Here is a 27,478-nt window from a genome sequence, read left to right as displayed (position 1 = left end):
ACAGTAATGGAGTGCAAGCCATTTCACAGAAACATTTTCAGTTTCAGATACCCCTTCACCCCTTCACCCTGTCTGGGGATCAGAGATACCTGATTTGCAGCAGTGCTATGGTACAAATAATAAGCCAAAATGTGATTGCCCAGATCCAATCCTGCATGCATTTACACCTATAACTTCACTCAAATGAGTAGTTCCACTTAAGACACAGTGAACATATAATAATGCAAAACTGTGAGTGGTTTGTAGGATTAGAGGCCTAACTAGATATTAAACCTACTGATTAATTCTTTAGAACTCTGTGCAGCCATTTATACCCAACCCAAATGTGTGCAGAACCTGGCTATTCCCACTCGGTGCCACGGTGCCTGCCCGACGAGATGAGTGAATGAATGTATGGAACTTAGAGAGACTTTGGTCCTCCAACAGCAGTACCTGCTGTCAGTAATGCACCACAACTCCTGTCTTCTTAAAAGCTTGAACCACAGACATTTACAGAAGCCCAGACAACAGGTTACAGGACATTTATTGCTGTTCAGTCTCTCTCTCTCCTTGGCAAAATTTAGGTCAGCCTTCAAGCACAAATTTGCACCTGCTGCATGAGCTTTTCTAGAACTAAGTCTTTGGCAGAGGCTATCTCCCCCTCCTTTGGGACATACACCTTTGTTGCATACTTTTATGTAGCAGCAGACTGGTTAGGACAGTGCATTATTCAATAGCAGCTGAAGAGGCAACAGCAGACTGGATTCTAGGCTTCCATTTGAAGGACACCAAGCCAACCTCTCCTGTCTCACAGTTCTGGCACACTCTGAGGAGAATGCTTCAATTAGCAGGTAGTTGCATGTAAAGCATCTCTTACCTCCAGTTTGGGACCTTGCCAATCATTGCTGATGACTGGAAGACTTCGAGGACAAAAAAAATAAGGAAATTTTAATTTCCTAGGCCTGCTGATGTTTTTTTCATTGGACAATAATTAGATACCTTACATACACAGTACTGAGTGCAGGGACAAAGGACCTTTAGGGAGGGGCCCTTATTACTCATTTATTTGGATGTTATGAAAGTTATTAATGCATTTCAAGGCTAGGCTGGATGGGTGTTTAAGCATGCTGGTCTAGTGGAAGGTGCCCCTGCCCTTGGCTGAGGGTTTGGAACTAGATGATGTCTGTGGTCCCTTCCAAGCCAAAACATTCTATGGTTCTATTTGAAGCACATGGAAAAGAAATCAATCAATGAAACTAAATAACCCTATAAGTCTTTTTCTGAATTTGGCAAATTGGCACATTTTAAAATCTGATTTAGTAAAATGATCCCAAGGAACAAACCTGAATACCAGCCTGCTTGTCACCTGGCCAGTGTGCTGGGGGGCAGTTTAGGACCATAAGAAAGAGCCATCCAAAGCAGCATTCCCACAGTGGTCAGGGACAACAATGGAAGGTAGCGTGATGCAGTGGTTTCAGCAGTCCTTTTCATTTCCCACTATAGCTGCAATATATGGTAAGTAACATTAAAAAGGATCTAAAGGAGGAAATTGTGAATTCTACTCTAATACTACAGTTCATACCAAATAATTTGGAATTTTTAAACCTTGGAAGTAGCCGTGTTATAATTTTAAAAATTATTAAATTAAAATAAGCTTAAAAAGTTTTGGGTTTTTAGGAACGCATATATTATGCTAACAACAATACAGTATTTACTGAAAAGTTGTGCCTATAACTGGCTCATTCATCTCATTTTCTGTCAGAATACAAGAAATAAAGCTGTTTATGTTTCCAGGTAACACACTTTATCCCGGTGGTAACTACTGCTCTATATTCTCTTTATCTGGGTGGAATTTACTTCTAAACAGAACTATTTAATTTAAAAACTGCTAATACTTTCAAATTGTGATAAAAGATTAAAGCTACTCAGGATAAGCTAGAAAAACATGGATCCTTAAAATAAGTAATTTCTGAAGTACTTTAAAAAAAAAGCAATTCTGAGCCAGTAAGAAAAAGAAGAAATTAGGGAACTGACTAGTAACCTTGGCTGGAGCAAGAGAGGGGAAACTCAGATTACTGGTATTGAAAGTTTGATCACAAAAAATAGTGGCAGATAATACATGTGGTGTTTAAACATGAGGGTTTTTTCCTCCAACAGCAACTAAGAAAATGTGGACATTTTTCATAAGAAATCCAAATTCCTCTTCAAACAAACAGATATTACAAAAAAACTTAGAATGCTTTTAAAAGCTCATTCATTACAGCACAAAAATACAATCTGAGTTTTAACGTCTACCTAAAGATCTACCCAGAATAAGCCACCATAGCTGCTATCTTTAGAAATGATCAAGAAAAAAAAATAAAAATCAGGGTATGGAGAAAAGCTATTGTATAATGAAAGACATACCCATTTTCCTCAAAGCACAAGAGACCTTGGCACTGACAATTCCTGTTTCAAATGTCCAGCCCTAATGCCTTATTTCAGACTGTTGCTACAGCTTTGCAGACATGCCTGCAACTACACTTGATCACTTGATTTACTGACTGATTATCTTCTGTTTCCTTTTAAAGGTAAAGAATGTGTTTAAAGCTGAGCTGGAGAATGTGATCGCTTCTTAGAAAGTTCTCTTCCCTCTCTGAACAATGTGAGACTCTTTCAAAGTTACTTTTATAGCATAATCATTTCCTATTTCCCCCTGTGCATTAGTAATTTCACTTACCTTTTTTTTTTTCCAAAAAAACACTGTCCTAATGCAAACACATCAGTTAATTATTAGAGATTAAAAATTAAAACAGGTCAAAAGCCTCAGTCCTGTCCTCAGAAAAACAGGACAAAATACTGTCTCCACAAAATAGCTTAAAAAGTAGCACAGGGAAAGGAAGGTGGAGGTGGAGTGTGTGAAGAGGCTGGAATATGAAATAGTACTTGATACTTCACAGAATTTGGGGGCAGAGTTGTTTCATCTTATTAGCCAAGTCATCAAGTTCCTGCTTTTGGACAAAAACAAGTGTCACTGATTTTCTAAGTAAAACAGCTGCAAGATTATTCAAGACACAGCAGGAAACATGCACCATATTATAACAGAATCCGGTCCCAGTCACTTAACTGCACAGCTCCCAGAGAGAACATGGCCCATTTCTGTACACAACTACAGGTGTTTATAAACAGCACACATGATTTCCCTCCCCAAAATCTGGAAACAGAATCACAGTGTCTTGCCTTTCAATCCGTCCTAACTTCAGTTAGCACATGGAATGAGATTAGCAGATTTACTCTATAAACCCCATTTTGCACCTCCAGTGGTACCTCCCTCATGCTTTGAGATATAAAACGATCAATACACTGGTATGAAAATTAATTTTATTTGCAAAATTCAAATTGCCGAGGTAGATCTGCATGCTGATGGGGTCTGCAGACTGTTGTAGTAAAAATAAGACTATCTCAATATTAAAATAACATAATAATATCATCCCTTCGGTGCAAGTTCTAAAGGAAAAAAGAACACTAGCAAAAAGCATTCAGTAAATGAACACTTTTGAAAATAGGCTTCAGTAGCCACAAAATTAGTTTTTTAAACACCTAGACAACAGTCTTACCTCTAAAATTCCTTTAAACTTAATTTCAGACGAAGGAAGCCTGAAAATATTAGCCTTAAAGGACAGCAGACTACTAGGCAATATTTACCTTACAATAAAACAAACACCTCCACTTTCCCCAAAAGCCAGAACAAAATACAGGGTCCAAAGCAACTCTTTAGATAGTACATAACTCAGTTTTTGGAACGCATACGGTACTCCAATGAAACCTCAAAAACCTCTTAGGATGTGCTGCATAGGTTACAATGCAGAATGGGAGGTCCAAAGGACTGTGTAAAAATTCCGTAGCTTAAAGTTAACAGTAACTATTGCAGGGCTCAAGATAAAACTGGAATATAGGAAAAGAAGTAATTTATCTATACTTGTGGTGCCACAGGAACCATTGTGAGGCCTTGTTTTATTTGACAGCTTCATTAATCCCCAAGAGGCTATAACGTGGGCAACTTTGAGGACACTGAGATACTTCAACATAATTAGTGAGGCTAAAATGCAGACAGAAAACTGTAAAATTAAATTAAATACAAGAAAAAGCAAGCTACTGCTATGGAAAAGATTGAGAGAAATATTCTGCAACAGATTCTGGAATATATTCTGTGGGATGGCAATACCCCAGAGGCATCATATTTGTAAAGGATCTAAGGATAACAAGCAAGCAAAAATTACAAATAGATTTGTAAGAGTACCAACAGAGAGACTAATTGAGATTTGGGTTGCATACTTGGAAGCAGTGTATCCTGGAGCAGGAAGGTAATGGTTTCTCTAAACACAGCTGTAGGCAGACTGTGCAACATTTTATTTGTGGACAGCCAACAGAGTCCTTCAAACCTTGTGGTGGACCAAACATCAATACTCCCAAGTAATTAATTCTGCTCTACAAATGGAGGTCATATGGTTGCCCAGACATAAAACATGAATGCTTCATCCACACTCTTTTACAACCACTCTGGAAATCACAAATGTGTTCTAGGCATATTACAAGAAAGATCTATGCAAATTGGATGGAATTCACATAAAAATAACAGAAGTTCTTTGGGAGCTGGAAAGAATCAAAAGGAAATGTTACAAGCCTAAACAAGTGTTACTTTACTTAGCTTAAGCTAAGCAAGTAAAAAGTTAAAAATGTTTTTTTCTTAACATTCAGTTTGATTGGGAAAATTATTTCAAAGGACTGATTGGGAAAATTATTTCAAAGGAACAAACCCCAGGAAGGAAAAATAATTTTTTGAGGGTGACAAAAGGTTATATACACATACTTATTTAGGAACTCAGAGAAAGCATATACTGAGTTCTAAACTAGAAGTAATTGTCCTAATAGAAGACAATATAGCAGGCATCTGAAATTTCAGTATAACGTTTACACTTGTATATGACAGAGACCAACAGAGATGGACAAAATATTTAATGGAGCTCTGCCATCTCTAAGCTAATCTTAAAACATTTTAAGTTAACTCTTATAGCAACACTCCTCCTTCCTTTTGAATAACAGATGGCTGTTTGTGATCTACATACTGCGCTGGGGCTTCTTTCACTTTGTCTGATGCATGAACGAGGAATGCCTCCCATAAGCCAGACTACATGGCAGAAAAAAACAGCATCTAAAATTAAATGGCTTTCACTCCTTACCATCCAGCCCCATTTCTGTGATTCATTCACAGAAACCCATTTCTCATTTTAAAACAACAAAAATTCAAATAATAACCACATACACATGTGTATTTGGCTACACAACTTATAGAAGAATGATAGGGCTTTTGGCAGTTATAGCGATTGAAAATTTTCCATTATGACATCCTTCTAATTACTTATTATTTGAACCATTTGGGCTAACTGTCTTCACATCAGACATATTTCTCAATGGAGACTTTCAACTAAATGCTTCAGCTATTCATCAGAACTAGAATATGAAAAATTATGTTTCACTTTCCTGTTTAAAAGCAATTCTTACAAGCATCTACCTGAGCTGCATTGCGGAATAGAAGCTTCAGAATATGGAGGAATTGGCAACTCTCTTGTAAAAATAAACCTATTACTTTGATTTTTTTAAAAAAAGCTATTCAAATGCTCAACCAATTTTCTTTGTATACTCCACTACTTGCTAGTAAATCTGTTCAACATACCATTTCCCAAAACAGTATTAATGCTCAAATGTTATATGTCATCACACACTGTTTTCTCTTTTGAGTCCATTCCCAGCTTTTACAGTCATTAGTAAAAGCAACAAACAGAAGGTTTTTAAATTATGCTGGTTCAGCAATGCCAACAACTCTAGCACTATTCCTCAATTATCTAAAGACATAATCAGTTCATCTTCATCAAATTTCATCTATGAAATTCTCACTGTCATATATGCAATCTCTGAATGTCACTTAGTACTATACTGTTAACTGCTTCCCAACAATGTGTGTTCTTGTTATACTAAACTGAATTCCTTATGCAATCATACAATTATTTCACTCTTGGTAATAGGTCATTTTTCAAGCATGGAAGGGAACCTCAATCATTTCTTGACATGTAGAATTCTGTCAGCAAACCTCACCTTTACAATTAAGTGTTTACTGGCACTCTTCTTACATGATGCATGTGCTGCTTCTCAATTAACTACACTTTCGCAATTTTTTCAAAAAGTGGCATAGTTCTACATTGTTACACATGTAATTCTTTATTAATTTTTACATTTCAATTTATATAATTTTCTTGAATACTTATGCATTTTCCTGTAGGTGCATTCCGTGGCAGGTTTTTCTGATACACAGCAACAGCAAGACCTGAAAATATTAGAAAAAAAATCATTATTAAAAAAAAACCAACGAAAAGGATAACTTTCAATGAAAACTGTTTGAAACATAAGTTGCTAAATGCAAATACAACCCAGGAAACAAAAATGGTCAAAGGTAGTTTGCATTTTCATATAAAGATTATGCATGCAAGTTTGTACATACAACTCATTTACAGATAGGAACATATACATAAGGACACAATGTATGTTGTAGAAGGGTTGCCTTTTACACTGCTGTCCAGATTTTCTGAAACAGAAAGCTGTACCATCTTCATGCTATACAATGTGTTTTGTACAATGATGATGAGAACTCATGTATCCTAATGCCTAAATTGTCTGCATTGATTAGAGGAACCCATTATTGAAATGTTCAGGGATCTACATGCAGTCCTTCTAGAATTTTGATAATCAGGTGCAGTCATGTGCAATAACCAGCAAACATCATATAACCTTTTCCATGCTCTCGTCAATCTACATACTAAAATTTACTGAAATGTCTGCCCTGCTGCTTTCACTGAGAGAAGAAATCCATTGGATAGAATCCTTCTTTCATGGAAAGTTCATTTCTAGTTTATGTCTAATCATTCTACATTGAGAGTGTTCTTTGTCTTAAATATTTTTTCTTCTTTCTTAACTCCAAAGTTCTAGATCTTATTTGATATGCTGTTCTCCTTCAAACTTAAGGTTATTAACAACTTTTATTTATATGCTAACTAGGATTGCACTAAAGACATTAAATGGGCAGACTCCACCAGCAGCCAGCTTCCAATTTTATAGTCCTTCTCTCAAAACAATCCATCAAAACTTCTCATCAGCAATTCTTTACGTTATGCATCTTCCTTCTTTTCTCATATGACATATACTGAATCTTTATAGGAAGCACAGATTAAATCTGATTATGGTGGTGCTTCGATGACAGTTGGACTAGTTGATCTTGAAGGTCTCTTTCAGCCTTGATGATTTTGTGAAATTGACTTAATTTTGTCAAACAATTATTTTATTTAAAAAATACAGTTACCCCAACAGAATCTAATGTTACTACGCCAAAGATATATCTCAATTTTTTACTTCTATGCCTTTGCATACCCTGTATTATCATTTGTTTCCTATGTCCACACAATGCCCATGAGATCTCTTTCAAGCACATTTGTGACTTTCCAATCACGTGACATTGTTCTTGCCCTGACAGGTTTATTAAGAGTCTTTGCTAAAAGACTTATTTGATACTTCTAATATTTTCATAATTGAGACCTGATTTCATTTTCCCATCAGGTTTCTAGTGACAAGACACTGATGGTAATGCCACTGACTACACTTCAGAGCCTACTGCCTAGCCTACAGCTAGTAACTGAGAATTATAACAGACAAACAAACAAATACACCTCATTAATTACGATCTTAAGCATTCTTGCCAAAACACTGTTATCCCTACCAGTAACAGGGGTATCAATTATTTCAGCAGCCTAAGAGCCACTTTGAGGCAGTTTTGTATGCACAGGTTGCTCAACTCCTTGCTGTTCACATACTGTCTTTAGATTTTTATCTGATAACATCCAGAGAGTAACTGTCTGTCAGCTGGTCTGATGCACATGCATGGCATTGCTTAAAATTCTGGCTTTAGTGGGCTTAACTACCTGGAGTATAAGCAAGGCTTGTCAGAACTCTCACGTGAGGACTTCTTGTACTTGGTGTGTATGGAGCCTTAGAGTCTAACAAGACTATGGACTGTCACACATGACAAAGCAAGGACACATTTGGCAGGCCAGAACTATACAGGCGTAGCACCACGTATTTCAGTGTGAAGATTTAGATCTTCTTCATTCACTTAGGGAAGCCACACTGGGAAATAACCTTCCTGTGTAATGCAGACAGTCTGACTGTCTAGGCTGGGATACCAACTGGATGGACCACGTATAACTCTTTATCCATGTGTCCAGGTCTTCTCCCTGTAGAAATTGTGTTTCTGTCACCTGCCAAACCAGCACCCAAGAATATGAGCCACACTCAGCTCTCATTTTGAAATAACAGTTTAGATAAATCCCTGACTGAGAGAGCATGCCAAGATTCCAGATCACAGACCTCACAAATACTGAACATCCTTGAAATCAAAAGGAACTCAAACATGGCTGACTAAGTGGGTTTGAACTTAAGATGTACTGCTGGAAATTTTACCTTTGTGTCATAGTCTTAACTCTAATCACCAAATTTTGTTGCACTCTGCTATTATAAATAGTAGCAAAATGTGGATTTTCCCTTGGCCTCCATTATGTATAGTCACTAGATATTCTGTTTCTGCTTATATTTGCATTTATAATTTTTTGTGAACTGCTGATATAATTTTGTGACCATTTTTTAAAAGTAGCTACACAGTAAGCATTAAACAAAAATAAAAACTGACGTGCCTTTGTTTAAAAAAACAGGGCAAACCTTTATTGATTTTACTCTATGGAGAATTTCTGACTCAAAAGGCAGTCATCAGTTATGCTGATAAGTAATACTATTAATACTCAAATTTTGATTGTACAGCTGTTTAGCTGTGCATGATTAGGACCAGTTATATATTCAAGAGTGATTATTTTCATGCAAATACTTGGCTGGCTAATGGGGAGAACAGCTGCTGCTTAGCAACTGGAGGAACAGAGAAAGGGGGTGACTTGCTTTGTAACAGAAAACGGCATGAAACCTCGAGAGAGAGAACATATAGTGTTTGGAGTTACCAGAGAAAATGAGTGGTAGTGGTGTCTGACCAGGATATTTCCTTTTACAATTACTGACACCCTAGGACAGTAGCATTTTCAAGTAATGAAGTGTAAACTACAAGAAAATTTATATAATATATATCGTACAGGCATACACACATGAGTGAACAACAGATAAAACAACTCCTAAAAACAAATACTGACACACAAATTGAAATGTAGGAAATCCACAAACAGGCTTTGTGTCTGTCATCTGTTGAAAGGGTTAAACCAATTTTCAGACTTGAGCAACTTAAAACTACCACAAGCCAAGCTTTCTGTAAGAAGTGCTCTCTTTCTTCCTGCTGCTCAATCTCAGTCCCTGCACTGCCTCCTCCTCTGTGCAAGCACAGCCTTTCACAGCCCTACATAATGAAGCAGATCAAGGACCTGATGGAGGTTAAAACTAAGCCGTATCTCTTAGTGGGACCGCTTTTACCTGGCTCAGTTTCCAAGCCAAGTTTCTTGTGCAGCTATTCAAATGCTTGCACTGACATGAGGACAGGGGACTTCCTGTGACAGTGCTGACTCAGTCTTACCTTGGTGCAACCCTGCAGACAAACCTACTGACTTGACTGCAAGACAAAACTGAAAGCAGAAGTGAGCTGCAGGAAACTACTGGAAACTGAAAAGGCACCACTCAGAAAGCATGCAAGTTCCACAAAAGTGTCTGCATAGGTTAATGTACATGTGGATTACACTATTTACGTCAAAAAGGAAAGTATTTTTTTTTTCTTTTCTGAGAGTAACATTCAACATTTTCAGAAATCAAATTAATACCTCATATGAACAAGAAACTGGCTCTAGGTAAGGTATCAATTGTTCTTTCTGATTTCAAAGCATGGCTCAATAAACAACATTAAAAAATTGTCATTTTAAATAGAATGCTCTGCATGACATGCTTTAGCAAATCCGGCTTTATGCTTCGAAGAAGTTAGTTATTTCAGCTTTCTACACTATTCTACTGTGGGCAACTGGTTTCTCTTCAGCAGGACTCCCAGGTACGAACTTGTGCTACATCTCACACACCACACTCATTTAGAAGAAACCAGAAGCCACCAGTGGCTCAAATGTCTTGGCTTGTTCACCAACCCAGCTGAGGGGCAGATACACCATCATGTTCTCCTGCCTGTGCAGATGACAACAGAATACAGCAGTGGACTGGTACTCCCCAGCACGGAGGACTGCTGACCTACCCTCAGCTCATGCAGGCACCAGACCACATCTGCCAGGGTTCAAAGACATTAAACTGTCAGTGAAATACACAGTGGTGGAAAAACACAATGCTCAGCAAGTTAGGATCATGTGAACAGAAAGAAAACAGAGCATGGAATGGAGTAACACAAGAACTGTTACTGTCCCTACCAAAGTTCTATGGAAAATTAAGGAAATGGATTCGTTAGGGAGCAGTACAAAATGTATTCAAATAACAATAGTTAGAGATGCTGTTTGTTAACAAGCCCCACCAGTAAGCTCCTAGTGATTTATTAGCCTTTGTGAAATCTAAGTATTCATAAGAGTATTTTTTCAGTTCCAAAGGTTTTCCAAATATTAGCTTTGCAAATGTAAACAACTGTCAAAAATTAAAGTTGTAGCTCAGTTATTCTTTAGATACAATGAAAATAGTTCGGATTCAACCCTATTTCAACCACTTTTGTGAAACAAGATTTCTTGACTACTAGGTAGTTAGATTTTCTTTTTCTGTTCACATAAAAATGAGTTTAAGGAGGAAAACAGATGTGAGCTAGAGAAAATAAACAGCTTACAAAGAAAGAGTAGGAAACCAGTTACCCCTGAGTAGACAGGCAAGCTTCCTGTTCATTACAATGAAAAAAATGAAGGGTAGCAACAGCCTGACCTGTCTTTTGTTCAAATCTAAACCCGAAACACATGTAACAGAAATGCGAAACATGTGTTCTACATACTGGACGTTTGTCAGGTTTTATAGATTCATACATTTGTCTCCTATCATCCAGTCCTGCACGCACATGTATCAGCACCACTCTGAGTGTGTGTGAGAGCATTTGGCCTTTTAACCGGCTCATCTCCCACACCGCCAACTCTCTGGATATTTGCTATGGTTTGGGATTTTTACCCGCGGACCCGCAGTTCTGAGACAAAGAGACCGCAACAGCAATCTCAAACCTAAACTCAAGGTTTTTCCAGTGCCTCAACCTAAAGTCAAGCCTGTTTTATAGCTTTCAATAAAAACCTGCACGAGACCGCTGCAAACCGCAAAGTAAGCTCTCCTAAAGGGCGGAGGAGGAGGCGGAGGAGCAGGGGCGGCAGGAGCAGGAGGACGCGGCCGCCGGGGGGCCGAGCCGCCCGCAGGGACGCGGGGCCGCGACCCCGCCCCCGCCGCTCCGCCGCAGCGCGCCCGGCCCGGCCCCACCCCGCCCCGCCCCCTCCGCGCGCTCGGCTCCGCCGCCAATCGCCGCCCTCCCTCCGCAGCCCCGGCCCCGCCCCGCTCCCGCGCCGCGCGCGCTCACCGCCACAGCCCGAGGGAGCGCGGGCGCTCCACCCCCTCCTCGCGGTCCCGTCCCCCTCCTCGCCCCCATCTTCTTAGGGTTTGGGTGTTGTTTTGGCTGGCCCCTGCGGCGTGGGGAGACTCACCTCCCCGCCATTCAAAATGGCGGTCGACCCAGCTTAACCCCGTCGTGTCCCGGGAGCGCTGCCTCTCCCGCCCCATCCGCGGCTCGGGATTCCGCAGCCTCACCCCCAGCCCGCGCGGCCGATCGCCGAATCACCGAGGCCGTCCCTCTGTCCCTCCCTGCCTCCTCCCTCGCCACCGGGAGAGGCGAGAGAAAGATTTTTCACCCGCTCCCACGAGCGCTCGCGCCCCGCCTGGCGAGCCCAACCGAAAGGTGGGGGGGGGGGAGCGCGCGTGTGTCGGGGAGTGACGGACACCTTCTCCGCTCGTTGAGCCCCTTTCCTCCCCAACACATGGCCCATCCACCCCCCTGCCCGTTCCCCCAATGGTTGCATCCGTGACGACATCATCATGGCAACAGCAGCTGCAGCCCCGGGCCGGGGCGCCGCCGTCGCCGCCGGGGCGTCCGCGGGGCACGGGCACGAGCCCGCGCTGTCCCTGAGGGGCGCGCGGCCGCACGGGCTGTAGGAGCGCGCGAGGGGCGCGCCGCCGCGCACGCGCCCAGAGCGGTGGCATCAGGCAGCAGCGGCGGCGGGGTGGGGGGGGCGGGGGGAGCAGAGACACAGACAAGGCGCGTGCGGGGCTGCGCGCGCTCCCGCGGGCGGGCGAGGAGCGGCAGGCGCGGGGAGTGTTGCGCTCGTGCGCGCGCTCGCTGCGGCGGCGGCGGGCGGGGGGAGCCGTGCGGGCTCCGCGCTCGCTCGGTGCTGTGCTGGTGCCTCGGCGGCGGCGGCGAACAAACATGTTCTCAGTGCGGATCGTGACTGCCGACTACTACATGGGCAGCCCGCTGCCCGGCCTGGACCCCTGCCAGTCCCGCTTCCGAGAGGCCCCGGCCAAACGGGTGCCCGTCGTGAGAGTCTTCGGCGCCACCCCTGCAGGTAAGGGATGACCCCCGCCACCGACCGCCGGGCGGGGACGTCCCCCCGCTGCGGCGCCGCGGGTCGCGCTGGCGCCGGCCCCGCCGCCGCCCACCCCGCTCCCGCTCTTTGTGGCTGGGTCGCGCCCCCCCCCTCCGCGCCCGGCGCCGCCGCTGCGGCGCGTCTCACCTGCCAGCGGCGGCCGCGGGGACGGCAGGGCAGCGGCGAGCAGCGGGGACCTGCCCCGGGCGTCGCGCCGCGCCCGCCCGGTGGCGGTGGGGGCTGCGGGGCCGCCGGGGCTTTGTGCGGGGCTGCCCCGGGAGCGCGGCGCAGCTGTGCAAACACCGGGGCCGGCCCGTGCCGCCCTCGCTCCCGGTGCTCACCGCCGCTCTCCTGCCCTTCCCGGGAGATGTTACGGGAGGGCGAGCAGACTAGGGGAAGCCGCTGAGCGCGGGCACAAGTGGGACTTGCGCGGCACTTGGGAAGTGGGGGCTCGTGTCGCGGCACGGATCGCGCACGGCCGGAGGCACCGGTGCTGCACTGCAGAGAGGAGCGTCCTGAGCGCCGGCCACATGTTGCCCCCCGAGACTCCCGAATGTCACATGCCACTTCTTCACTGCCTCTTCGCCGTGTGGCCTTGTGCTTACAGCCGTCCCACGTCTCGCATGTGTTTCTGACCAATACAAACAAATACGTTCTCAGAACAAATTTCTAACAAATTAAATACGTAGGAAAATTAATTTAATATGTATTGTAGTTTGCCCATATGTTAAATATTAAATTGGAAAAACCCCTGGCTTTTGAGATATTAGACGTAGTAAGCATCATTGCTTGTGATCTCTTTACACTTACGCTGACCTTGGGAATTAAGGTATTTCTGCATATTTTATTGACTGGCATGTTGAAAATGATCTATTCATGCACATACATTAAATCTTAGGCAAGACAAAAAACGTGTAATAAAAGAGCACAGCAGAGGTGTCTTTCCCTTCAGGCAGTTATTATAGTAGAGCAGCTATTTTTTTTGTATTTTTTGTCTGCTTGTTTTTGTTTTTTTTTTAAATCCAGAATTAACTGTCTTCTCTGTTTAAGCACAGAGGAACGTGACATATTCAGGCTGTTGTGTTCTGATGCAACTACAGCTCCAAATTATTAAGTGAATGAGTGGGATTAATAGATACAATATTGAAATAGTGGGACCTATTTTATTGTAGCTCTAATTCTGCATACAAAGGAGATATTATGTAATAATATTTATGTAATGGCAGGAGTAACTATTTCATGATTAAAAAATGTAGAGCCTGAGGTTGTTGGCAGGTAGCAGGATTTTTGTGCATGCGTGTGGTTAACTCATTAAGGCTTATTTTCTTTTAAGAAAATGTTTAGGCTATGCCATATCATGAATGTGGCATCATAAAGTAAACAGTGAAGTAGTTTAGTTGTCCAGCTATTAGGAATACGGTAGGAAATCCCTGGCTTCCCCAGCCATAAACTTTAATGTCAGTTTGCATAATAGAAGTGTTTCTAATTTGTCTTCGTTAGAGAAAACAATTCACTAGAGTCTGCAAAAGCAGTGTTACTTGTCTATCCTATTTATTTCCTTTTTGAACTTAGAAATTTTTTTAAATGTTTTGTACCTTTAGTAATGTTTGCTATTAAGCTTCATGAACTTCTCACTGCATCTCTGCATATTTTTTTTCTTTTTAGAAAAGCAAACAAATGTAATTTAATCTCTTCAAAGGTGTTGGACCTAAGCACTCATTGTGAGAAGTACTCTGACAGTGATTCTCAGGCTATTTCTTGAGAGCTGAAATTTAAAACGAAGTGTAATCACTTAACATCTACAATGACATTTTCTTTGAGGAAAAAGAAATAGTGAAAACAACTTCTAGCATACTGTCTAAGACAATGGGATGTCCTTATTGTTTGGCTTACAGGCAGTGTGATGCTTTTCTTCACTTGAGTTGGTCTGGGTGGGAATAACCCTTTCTCATTGGATTTAATGTGTGTGCCTTGCCTCCAGGAAAGTGCTCTGCTGCCTTGTTGCCTCCATGGTAGCAACCTATTACGGCTGTTTCGGCTGCTCCACCTCCAGCATGATTAACTTTGCACGTCTCTTAGTGTGTTTACAGCTGTGTGCCCAAGCTGTGCAGGTAATTGGGAGTCGGGGTCAGAACAGACTCCAAATGTCACCTCCTGAGTGAAGGGGGTTTGATTGGTATGTGGGAGTGGCTTATGCAGATGTTCAGAGAGGCAAACGTCTGGCACTGCTGTATCCTTGTGTCCACCAGCTAAGGACAGTGGTCCTGAAGGCACCCACCTGTGCTTTCTGCCCCATCTTGTGGAGGTACTGCACTCAGTGAGGTGTGTGAATGACAGGGGTTGCCAGTGTTACCTTTTGGAAGGCTTTTATGTAATCCAGTACTCAACAATTAATTTGTAAAGGTTTACTGGTACAATCTATAAAATGAAAATGGCTTGTGATTGGGGGAGGAAAAAGCCAGACTTTTAATTAAAAGTATTGGAAGGATCAGCTTCTAAAATGGTCTGTGCTGGCAATAACATTTGACAACTTCTTTATGTCTTTTGAGGAAGAAAGCTTGTTGTATTTGGTAAGGCTATGCAAATTCTGTCTTAATGTCCTACATCTTTGCGTAATAAGAGCTTGAAAGATGAGAAATAAAAATTTTGTTTAAGCCAAAACATCTGCCTGCTATATTCTGTTATTTTGTGAAATAAAGAGTAAAATTCTGATTACAGTAGCAAAAGGTGAAGTGAGCTGGTTGAGCCATTTCATTCAATTTTAGCTGTTTAAGCAGACTGGCATGTCTGTTGACATAGTGACGTGGACAAAAGTATAATTTCAGAAATGCTGCAACACTGCCATGGTGGTAATACAATGAAAGCAGTATTGAATTCATGCTTTATTGTACAAGAGCATAAATATTATCTGATACACCAGTATTTGTATCTCTAAGGGAGTCTCATAATATTGCTGCTTTTACATAAAAACAATAGGTTTTAATTCACTAGGTAATGCTCAAGTATGAAACAAAGTCACTTTCTATTCTCAGTCAGTATGGTCTGCTAACTAGTACTTTTGAAAATGCTCTTTGTAGAAATAGGAAAAAACTTTGAAAAATTGCAAGGCCTGTTGTTTAGAGTGAAATCATAATGAAAATTTATTTTTCTTTTAGTGTATTGCTGTTAGTTAAATTGTCAGTTCTTGAATTGTCACTCCTGTTGCTAATCTGAATCTTAAGATTTTTGCAACCACGTAAGTACCTGAATTTATAGCTTCAAAAGAGATATATTTAAGGTAAGACATACCTGTAATCATGAAAGTCATGGTTGTTTATAGTTTTATTTGGGAAGAGGTTATTCCATAGATCTTAGTCATTGAATCATGGAATATGCTGAGTTGGAAGGGACCCATCAGGATCATCGAGTCCAACTCCTGGCCCTGTGCAGGACATTCCAAGAGTCACACCATGTGCCCAAGAGTGTTGTCCAAATTCTTCTTGAACTCTGTCAGGCTTAGTGCTATGACCTGGCTCCCTGGGGAGCCTGTTTCTATGCAAGGAAAACCTTTTTCTTGATATCAAACCTTCCTCAAAGCAGCTTTCCACCATTTCCTTGAGTCCTGTCACTGGTCACGAGAGTGAAGAGATCTGTACCTGCATCTCCCTCATGAGGAAGTTGTAAGACCACAATGAGGTCTCCTCCAGGCTGAACAGACAAAGCAGACTTCAGCTGCTCCCCATGTGGCTTTCCGTCAGGACCCCTTGCCATCCCTGTGGCCCTCTTTTGGGTGCTCTCTAATAGCTTAATGACTCTTGTTCAAGTTGCTGTTGTCCAGAACCCCCCCGGTCCCTTCCTGCAGTGCTGCTCTCCAGCATCTTGTTCCCTAGAAACAAAACCAGGCTTGCTCCATCCCTGGTGCAGAATCCAGCACTTGACCTTGTTAAACCTCATGTGGTTGATGGTTGCCCATCTCACTGATTTGTCAAGGTCTCTCTGCAGGGCCTGTCTGCCCTTGAGAGAGTCAGCAGCTCCTCCCGATTGAGTGTTGTCACAAATTTACTTAGTATTCCTTCAAATCCTCTATCCAAGTCATTAATGAAGATGTTGGAAGAGAACTGGGCTAAGGATGGAGCCCTATGGAACCCCACTAGTGACTGGATGCCATGTCTGTGTTATTTTTATTCCTCCAAAAAAGTATGTGGAATTTAATTCTGTTTGCAAATCAAGCGCTCTAAGTCACTCTAAGCCTCATTTCAAATTTATATTAAATTTAGGTGATCTCAGAAGAAGATTGCTATCTCATGTTGCTTCCATTTAGCTGGTACTGTGAAGATTAGTTTACTATGAGGTCTCTTGTGGTTTCTGGGGATATTAAAGCTTTGTTTTGTTTCCTGAAAGCTCTTGGCTATTTCAAGCTCTTGGAGTCTGTCTTCAAGAACATGTACATGAATGCTCAGTTGAGTGTTTCTGTCAGGTGCTTATTCAACTGCAGAAAGAACCAAGCTGTAAATCCATTCATAAAAAAATCAGGGAGACTAGATGAACTGGGTGTCATTTTAGGAGAGACATTAATAAGCAAGCTGAAGTTGCTAAATTATCACTTAATGTAACAAGCACAAGTAGCTGAGGATACTACTCATAAACTACATAGGAGATACCTGTTGGTGTGTGATAATGAGTATTGTCAAACAGCTAATGGAAATATTAGGAAAAAAAAATTGATGTGAGTGTGATTTGAGGCTGATATGTGATAAATTTTACAAATATAGGTGCACATTTTTAAATTGCTTTTGAAGGGTGTTAGGCTGAGAAATGTGTGTTCAGTTGACAGGAGGGGCCTTTGGAGAAGGCAGATTAGGAATTTACATAGGAAAAAGCAATGTGTAATTTGAGGACTAATATAACTGCTGTCCTCAACTGCCACTTTATGTATTTGTCTTGTTTGGAGGAGTTTTGTATTTTACATTAAGAAATCACTGATCCAAGAAAGAATATAAAAACCAGTCAAAAAAAGGATGTTTTGAAGTTACTTTTGCATGCTTTCGATTATAAGTTTTTCTGAGGCTAAATGTAATAGAGTAGGGGCTTACAGTCAGCAAAATCTTAATGTATTTCAGGTAGACATTAAGTTTGGTGCTTTCACTTCTTGGTTTTCTGAGAGGGGGGAAGAAAAGCAGAGGCAAAAGCTCCAGCTAAAATCTGGCTCCCTTCCAGCAGCAGTAGCTCTGGTATGACTCAGTGAAGGGGCCTGCTTATCTTCTTTCTTCTGTTCTTCCCCCTCCCCTTTCCCCCTTCACTGACCTGGCTAGGCTGTATATCTGATCCCATCCAGTGACTACAGCTTTCTGTACTCTGTTATTGCTCATTTGAGAAGGACTGAACTCATTGCAGGATCTTGCTGCTTTCTGTGCTCAGCTCATGATGACCTTTTCCTCTCCCCTTTTCAGTACCATTTCAGGCACTGGCCCCCACAGTGGTCATTCCCTGTAGCTTCCTTAGCTCAGTGTTCACAGAGGAGCATGGTTCCAGTTGCCTCTGCTTCCCATATTCCATTTCCCAGAAGCACATACTTCTTGCTAACACTTCCACTTTCTTCTGTGGCTTCACAGTGAGAAGATGCAAAAGAGGATATAGCCATTGTGGCTTGTGCCTTTGCTTTACCTTTTCATACCCTTTCCCAAAACATAGCAGCATACAACTCTTGATAAAGGGTTATTCTGTGGGCTACAGCATGGCCTAAAAGATTTTTGTGTTGTACAGTGTAGCTTCACTTTCAGCTTAACATTTCTGCATCTTGCACCGACAGGCTTCTCATACTTCTTAAGAACTGTTTGAAAGATTGCCTCATGTATTAAAAGGATATGTTTTCTAAATTGTTGGGTTTTGCTGGGGATGCGGGTTTGGTGGGGTTGTTGTGTTTGGTTGGGTTTTTTAAAGAACCTTCTGGATTTTTTTTTTGTTGGTGGTTTTTTGGGGTTTTTTTAAAGAGGCATTTGTTACATACTTTGTATGGATTGCCTTCTGAGTTGTTTGAGCATGAAAGGCTGCTTGAATAAACTGAGATTCTGCTTCACTAGCATGGAACTTAAGTAGCCAATTTCATACTTGTCTACATACAACTTGCTAAAATTCTGCTTCTTAAATAAGCTTTTAAATACTGTGACAAAATTCATGTTCTAAATAGAATCCAGATACTGGGTTCATAACCAATATTGTGCTTCCTATTGTAGAGTACCTCTTGATCAAGTCTCTGAATATTTTTGTGCTGTTGTAATTCAGCGGAAAAAATACATATATAACTGACCCTACATGCTTAAAACTCAATCAGCTGCAGACTTCAAAGTGTCCCACAAAGTACTTGTATCTATATTGAATCTGGGATTGGTTTTTATGATTAGTGTCCCTGGAAGTAGACCAGGAGCTTATCTATCTCAGCTATAATTTCCAGTTCTGTTACATACTTCTTAAGGGTGCTTTTTGGCTGCTGCTTGGAATATATTCTTTTTCAGTGTGTAAAATGAACCTCCTCAAAATAGCATACTAGTCTGAAAATAGTTGTCTCTCAATTTTACCAGAGAAGCACATGCATATCACAACTGAGGTTGGCAGGATGAGATGATGTGTAAACACTCAGTGAGAGACAGCTCCTGCTTAGTAATTTTTGCAGTCTGAGTAGACGAGATAAATCTCTGAAAGAAGGAAGCAGGTGTGATAATACCATGCTATCAATTTCTTCTCAGTCTCTCATATTCAGAGTTTCAGTATTGATCATTTAATAATACTCTCTTCTTCTAACTGTTGTCATTACCTTGGTTTTGTCCTTTACCCTTGGTTGACTTGAGTGACCTCTGTGTGCAGTGTACCTCTGAGAAGCATGGTGGTGAACATGTAACCATTTGGAAGAAGGCAGTATGAGCACTCATACTGAAAGATTTATAGTCCATGTTCTGTCTCACAAATAAAGCAGCTGAAATTTTTGATAATGATTGGATAGTGTCACAGAAGACCTGCTCCTCAAAATCTCAGGACAATTGGCAGTTGAAATTTTTTTTTCTTCTTTAATTACACCTTAAAGAGACTGTTATCTCCAGCTATTGCAAAGCTGGTATCTCAGCCTCCTGGTCTGTCATCACTGGATGTTGAGGTGACAACCGATGGACTTGCTTCTTTGCCTTTTCCTGAATGTTTGCCCCTATATGTTACAGTTGTATAACAATTTTTAAAGTTTTTTAAGTTATATAATTGAGTATGCGAGCTTGCATACAGGCAGTATTTTCTGCCAGTGCTATAGTTAAGACTGAGAATAGACCCCAAAATACACAAGAACCTAAACAAATACCAGAAAAGTTTGTACCAGATATGGGGACTGTCTGAAACATCACTTCTGGCATAGGCTTCATTCATGCATGTTTGTTAAGGCTCTTTTCTTTCAAGAGCTGCTTTTTATTACAGGGGAATCATAAGGTATGCAGAAGTTTGTGTGATTTTTGGCAGGGCATTTAAATAAAACTTCACGCTTGCTGGCTGGGCTGAGCCATATGGCTTATTAAGGAACCATTTGATGTCTGTATGTTGCAGCCTTCCTGTGATCAGTATGCAGACAGCCATTTCGGATAACTTCTTCCCCAACTCATATATTTGCAGTCTGTCATGTTGACTGCATGTTTATGAGTTCATGTTATGTTACTTTTGTGTATATGTGTATGCCTTCTCTGGTTTCAGGTTGGGGAGTCATCATCTTTGGAGGCACTTAAAAGTTCTTGGGATGTGGTCCTGGGCAGCCAGCTCTAGGTGGCCCTGCTTGGCCAGGGAATTTGGTCCAGGTGACCTTCAGAGGTCCCTTCTAACTCAACCGTTCTGTGATTACGGAGATTACTCTTGTCAGTAGTGAGTATCCAGGTGCTCTGTACAGCCTGTTTGTGTGTCCAGGTAAGCACAGTTGCATTCCACCGGTGTGGAAAGGTTGCCAGGTAGCTGGCTGTCTTTGAGCTGATTGCCCTACAGCTGTGAAAGTTACTGGAAGATTTTGGTGGTGTTGGTGAAAACTGATTATGATTTGGAAAGGAGAAGAAAAGAGAGAATATTCAGTACAGAGACCATTGCTAAGCTGTGTTTGTCCCTTAGTGACAGGTTTTTTTCCTAAAAATTAGAGAAAAAGTAGGAGCAGACCTGCTTATTTATATTCAGGTTATGCTTCCGTGCTGTTTGCTGACTAAACCAGTGTTTACTACAGAAAAGCTGTATGTCCTATTTTAGGTGCAATATCAACATGCGGTGCTCAGTATGAATATCGAAAGGACTCTGGAATGTTGCACCTAATCTATAATACCTGACATTACACCTCAGGGGAGGTTTACAATAGAAGTTTTCCGAGTTTTGTATAATGAGATGTATAATGAGTCTTTCATTTTGTGTTTGAAACTACCTAGGTGGGTTTCTGCATAGCACAGATCTTATGAAGCAGTGGGAATTGGAAACTGATTCAGCCCTCATGTTGGCAGGTACTGCCTTCAAATCAATAATAAACAAATTTTTATTTCTACCACCTCTATTATGCTTATTAACCAGATGAAGAGGTGTTTTTCTGGAGTTCTTGATACAGAAACTTCTGTATTTTCTTTTGAAAAGTTACATATTTAAGCTTGCTAAAATGTTACGAAATACTTGATGAATCATTCTTTATGTTTTTGTATGTCTTTGTCCATTGACCATTAAGCAAATGGATTTGTGGCATTCACATTTGTAAGCAGTGAAACCTGTCTTGCTATCTGTAGGAAATCAGAGGACATTACAAGCAGATTCTTATGCTGAGGTAAAATGAATCTGTAGTATCAAATATTTTAATGTTTGAGCTTTTTGAATTAGCTTTGTGGAACTGACACTTAGCCATCTTTACTGGAGGGCTATCTGTTCATCTATTTCTTACAGTAAGAGTGTGTTTTCACTCTCAGATTAATGTTCATGTCAGAAGGGACATCTCTAGAGATTGTCTAGTTTGTCCAAGCACCATGCCCAAAGCAGAACTCTCTAGACCAGCTCCAAGGATGAAAATGCCACAATCTGTCTAGTAGAGGAGAAGCATTATGCCCCTTGACCTGCTAATGTTATTCTTCCTAATGCTGCTCAGGATACTCTTTGGCCTTCTTTGTGGCTGCTAGTTTACATTCAGGATGCTGGGTCCTTTCCATCAGAGCTGCTTTCCAGACAGTCTGCCTCCAGCCCCTTCCCAGGTTAGGACTTTTCGTTTCTCCTTGTGGGGCTCCATGAAGTTCTGCCTATTTCTTCAGCCTGTTATGGACGTCAGCACGACCCTCTGGTGTATAAGGCACTGCTCCAGATTGTATCATCTGCAAACTTGCTGAGGTGCACCTGTTCAATGTCCTTAATGAAGATGTTAAACAACATTGGCCTGAGTTTTGACCTCTAAAGTACACCAGCCTTGTGATCCATTATTGCAAGGCTGCTTCTCCACACTTAAATTTTATTCCTCTCCTTGCTGCACAACAGTCGAATCCAGTGTGTGTCTTGTTACCCCTTCTTTTTTTAACATGCCATCTTCTGAGGTGAAAGTATAAGCACTGCATCTCAATTCTGATTACAGCAAGATTTGTTTTGTATCATTTATACAATTTCCATAAGATATCTTGGGTATGTTTTGGCTGTGTAAAAGTAATAAATCCTGGATCTGGATTTTCTGTGTTTTTATGGTATGTTTTACCTGACGGAAAACGAGAATTTTGTAAAATAACTGGATATAAGTCATCATGTGACTACAAAGATCTTCTGTATTGGAAATACAGTTTTAAATTGTCCTATGTTTTTCATACTTCAGAAGAGTGACATATGTTGTACATTTATGCCATGATAATTCAGGTCATTCTTTGTTCTGGTTTCTTACGGTTTTTTGGGTTGTGTTTTTTTGTTGGTGGTGGTTTTTTTGATGTACCATTCTTCAGGAATTGTGCATTGACATGTGCATTTGTAAACCTGCAATTCCCATGCAGAGATTTATTTAGTGTCTTTACAGTACAGATTCCTGGTTTCAGTCTGATGCATTAAAAAACCCCCAAAAACCCACAAGAAGAAAAGCCAAAAAACCCCAGAAAAACCCCATCAACACACTATCAGATAGATGGGAAGAACAGAATAAAGTACTGCTAAGCATTTACAGATTGTGCCAGCATGTCAGTTTTTGGTGAATTTGTGTTCTTATGCCAGCAGTTCGAAATCTAATCAAGGAAATAGTCATTTTTAACCACTGCTATATTACAGATGAAAGATTTAAGAATCAAAACCAGTTGTTTTAGGCAGGGTGAGGATGATAGTGGGGTAGTCCTCACTCCAGAAAAGTTATGTTCTATATAAATGGAGCGTTAAAAGGTGTAGAAAGAGTGGTATGTTATAAAAACAGATGGCATGGCAATATTGTTAGTCATTATTTTGAAGTGGAATTTTGTAGGAGGGATATCCTGAATGGAAAAACAAGGGAAGAGTAGGATGTGTTGAAAGAAAGACTGGGATCAGAAAGCAATATGTACAGCATGTGAGGCGAGCTGGGGGGTGGGGGAGGTTGGAGGAAGGAGGGTGCTGAGAGCCAGGACTGTGGAAAATATTGATGTTGGAGTTGCAGTAACAGGGACCAGTTATCTAAAGCTGCTCCCTTTTGGATTTGCTTGCTTTGGCCCATGAGGCTGACTCATCCTCTGAAATTTATCTCTGGACTTGTGGCTGGAGGTACATGAGAATTTGCATGAGGTTTATTGCTTTGTGCAATGGGAGAAGAGAGAAAAACAAAGTATTCCTGACTGAGAACTGTCCAAGCGGTGCAGAGCATAGTGAAGAGCTACAGTATTCTCATCAGCACTATACAGTTTGTGAACACTTTTTGTATTGCCTACTTTCATGAAAATTTGAATTAGTTTTTGGTTGAGGGAAAATGTAAATAAAATAAATACCTGGTGTTCATCTTCCCAGTGTATCAATAGCAATGAAAAAACCAGCCAGACTTCAAGCCAGACTTTGCAATAATGAGTGCACAAGAAAATGCATCTCTTGCTGGCTGAGTAAGATAGGTGGGCCTGCATAGTGTTAGGTGCATATGTGGCAGGTTTCAGAAACAGAACAAAAGACAAATGCTTTGAAAAACAGCTCATTTCTTCAACCTGATCATCTCTTCTTTGGTGCCAGTGGGCCTCTTGTAGCCTCTTTGTTTGTTATGTTACTCAGTTACTTCCATAAGAATCTTACTTATGTTGTGTAAGCTTGATTTATTGTAAGAAAACTGTAGCAATGTCTTGTTCTTTCCAGGTTAGTCTTTGGCTTTTTCAGAATGTTGTTCTCTTATGGAAACCACTAGCAATGCAGTTTTATGTTTATTAGTAATTTGGCTTCTGTAGCCATCTGAGTCACAGTAAGCCATTTAATTACAGTGAATGTTTCAATTTTACTTTTTAAAGGATGAGTGCATTTTTTACTTGTAGTACCCTAATGACTAGGAATTTGGTATTTTGACAGCAGAACACATAATGGTGAGAGGCTGAAAGTTATGTGTTTGGCAGTAAATTTGTGGAGATAAAATGGTGGAAAAATAGCAGTAGATCAGAGTGGAGTTGGCCAGAGAAACTTGAGTAAGAAACTGATTTAGGACAAAACCTGATGACTTAAGATTGCATGGTAGTGCTTTTATTTTCTGAAGATTCATAATTTGCCATACAAGGATCAGGAGAAGCACATGCAATGTTTAAAACAGTAGTACAAAACTTGTCTGTTGTTACAGCTGCTTTGTAGAAGCCATCAGTTGAAACTTAAAACTTGATCATACAGTTGAATCTCTACATCAGATAACTTGATGAGTTTCCAGTCCAGTGGTTTGCATTTTCTTTCTTCTATGGTTAATGATTTAAAATGTTGTTATTGTGTGCAGTATTGAACAAGAGTTTCTTCGTCCCAGAATTTGATACAGTAATCATCACACTGAATAAATGTTGCTTTCTGAAGCCTTCTGATTTTATTTGGCTTGTGTTATGACAAGTGAATGGTCAGGTATGGTTATTTTTTAGTGCTTTTAAACTAGGAAATCCCTTAGAATTGCAGGGAAGAGGCAAGAGAGGGGAAAGGATTCATTCAATATGCTTGCTGGGCTGAGGAGGCTTTTGGGGGGCGTTTTTGGTATTCTGTTTTTTTGTTGGAGGTAGACTCAGTCTGTTGTCTTCAAGTAATTGGGTTCATTTGTTAGCACAGTGTAATTGAGGTTTCAACTGTTCTAGAGCTGAAAATAACTTACAGCTTCAGACTGTTTGGTGAGCTGCATATTGATGCTGTAATGAGTAACTGAGAAAGGCAGATGACTTTCTACTGGTTGTGTTCTGAATTACTGCACCCACTGAAGCTTTTCAGAAGTGTGCTGTTTGGGTTCATCAGAACAGTAAAACAGGATACTTCTAGTACTAGAGGTGGCATATTCCTGTGAGGATTACAGGAGGAGAAACAGATGAAGAAAAAAGAGGGAAAAATTAATCTTGGGGAATTAGAAGTCCATTCCATCTGCATTCATGAAGGAATCTCAACTTTTTTCCATCTAAACTGGTTTTTTCCATATTAAAATGGTTTCTTTATTTCTTCAAATGTGAAATGATCTGTTACAGATACCAGCCATTCCTCAATGTAACTATCATAGATACCAGCAATTCCTTGATGTAACTAGATGTAATGGAATTAGATATATTCTGCTACTCTGAATATAACCCTAGCTCTTTAGTATCTCTTAATTGTATTTAAGTGCATACTCGGAACCACAGTCTTTTTAACTGAGTAGAACCTGGTAGAGCAGTTAAAAATACAGTTTTGAACAAAATTTTGTATGTTTAAATTAGATATGACTAAGTTTTCACTTTTTGATTTTTTTTTTTTTGCATTTAAGTAATATTTGGAAAATTCTCCAGCTGTTGTATTGATGCCCTTCATTTCCTTAGAGTATTCAGAAGAGTAGAGAAGGAATATGGGATAGAGAAATGTGTCTGCTAAATCTTTGTGCCAATACCAGAGTGATTGGATAGGACAGTAGTCCCATATCATTATACCTCAAAGTGTCTTTCATTTGTTAGTATGGGTTTTTTAGGGAAAATTCAAATGTTTGGGAAAACATTGTTTAACAGTCAGTTCAAGGATGAAATTTTTAATTAAGGATGATAGTGTCAGCAATATAAAAGAAATGACTTCTAGTAAACTTCTATAGAGGTGACCGCAGTTCCTTTTTTGTGTGTGTGTTGGTTTTCTAAATATTCTTAAATATTTCTGTCTCTGGTTCCACCCAGAATCTCTCAGTGTCACTTTGTTACTTCTTTCTGTGAAACCTAGAGTACTGGTGAAAGAGAAAGCATGTTGTGCTTTCTATAGTTATAGTGAATTGAACCTTAATTGCAATTCCAGAAATTCTTTCCAGCGTTCCAGCCAAGGAATAAACAATCAAGTCTTAGTTTTTATTACTTATTTGAGTACTAATCAGCTACTTTTCAAAGTAAAATGTTTCTTTTTCCCTTGTAGCTCTTGTGTAAAATCTTTTAAAAGTACCAAGAAGTAAAGGGGATTTTTTTAAATCGATGTATATTCTAGTAGCTGCAACTCTTAGAGCAAGGAAATCTCCAAATTGACACTGGAGACTAGCCATGTGAAAGGATGAGGTGCCAACTGTTTTTCTGGTAAATAGCTTCTGTATACACTCATCCCTAACTCAGAGGTAGATCTGGCCTGAGGTAATTTCTGCTTTTATGAGTTAGTTCAAGTTTAGCTCTGAAGTCATGAAGCACAGGTCACATCTGTAGTGAAAATTGTTGCTCTTTGACCATATCTGTAGTTGCACAGTGGGGTCAAAAGCTCTTTTGCTATTCAGGAATTTCAGCCACATTTTAAAATAAGCTCAGTTGCAACTGGACATCATTTTCTCTCATTACCAAGCTGTATGTTGGAGTGTTTAGCTTTAAAAATGCTTCTAAAGATCACCTCTCATGAGGTTTAGTGGCATTTCTGCATAGGCCCATTCAGAGACAAAAGGCTTTAGTCCAAAGAAGGATAGTAATGGTTGGAATTGTTCTAGTTTTGTATTAGCATTTGCTCAAGCAGTTAAAAAATGTGTTTAAAAAAAAGCATACAGATGTTTTCTACTATTAGTAAAGAATGTGATGAAAATTGAGCTATCTTTTCCAGAGAAATAAAATGAAACAAAAGAAATTTTGGATTGAATTAAGAATCATAATTTCTATTAAGTGAAAGGAGAAAAAAATGCAATGGATTATGATTATAATTAATATCTATTTAGAAATGGCTTGCACCTTTTTCAGTGGGGAGACAAATATTTATGTTCTGTAATTGTTTGTTAATGGAGTTCTTGATCCCCAGCTATTGAACAGCGGCAGCCACAATAACAGAATCAATGTATCCAAAATATCACATTAGCAGACTTTTTTTGTTAACACACCATTGTTGTAAGAAACCACGTGTTAGATCTTTGTTTTAAAACAGTTTCTTAAAACATGAGACATCAAAATTTCAATGGACAATTCATCAGTTGGGTGCAAGGATGTTTGTCAGTAGAGTTATATAACATCAAGACTTTATTTTTCAGTAGCATATAAGCATCACAGTTCCTATAAAACTAATATGTTTCTGGCTAGCTCTAGGAATTCCATTCTTACTGGTTTTTTGTTTGATTGGTTCTTTTAATAGAAATGTGCTGCAGATGTTTTTATTTAGAACTAGTAATTGGAGTCCTGTGGGGTTTTTTAATGCATAATTGTCAAGGGTAGTTACTTTTTGTAGGAGAGAATAGGGAGAACTCACAGTCTCATTTGTGATTTGCGTAT

The 27,478-nt window shown here is 40.4% G+C and overlaps 1 protein-coding gene across 1 annotated transcript in view; it reads left to right on the top strand.

Moving 5' to 3' along the window:
- Positions 1-12,379: 12,379 nt before the first annotated feature.
- Positions 12,380-27,478, top strand: part of REV3L (REV3 like, DNA directed polymerase zeta catalytic subunit) — a 112,230-nt gene continuing 97,131 nt past the window's right edge. Inside the window, exon 1 of the mRNA XM_084203151.1 lies at positions 12,380-12,617. Within this exon, the coding sequence (XP_084059277.1) occupies positions 12,479-12,617 (139 nt within the window). The 5' untranslated portion in view covers positions 12,380-12,478. The remainder of the gene's footprint in view (positions 12,618-27,478) is intronic.

Source organism: Fringilla coelebs, assembly GCF_963513975.1.
Source record: "Fringilla coelebs genome assembly, chromosome: 3".
Lineage (NCBI taxonomy): Eukaryota > Metazoa > Chordata > Aves > Passeriformes > Fringillidae > Fringilla > Fringilla coelebs.
Note: the sequence above shows the minus strand (reverse complement) of the source record. Positions and strands in the feature narration are given on the sequence as shown.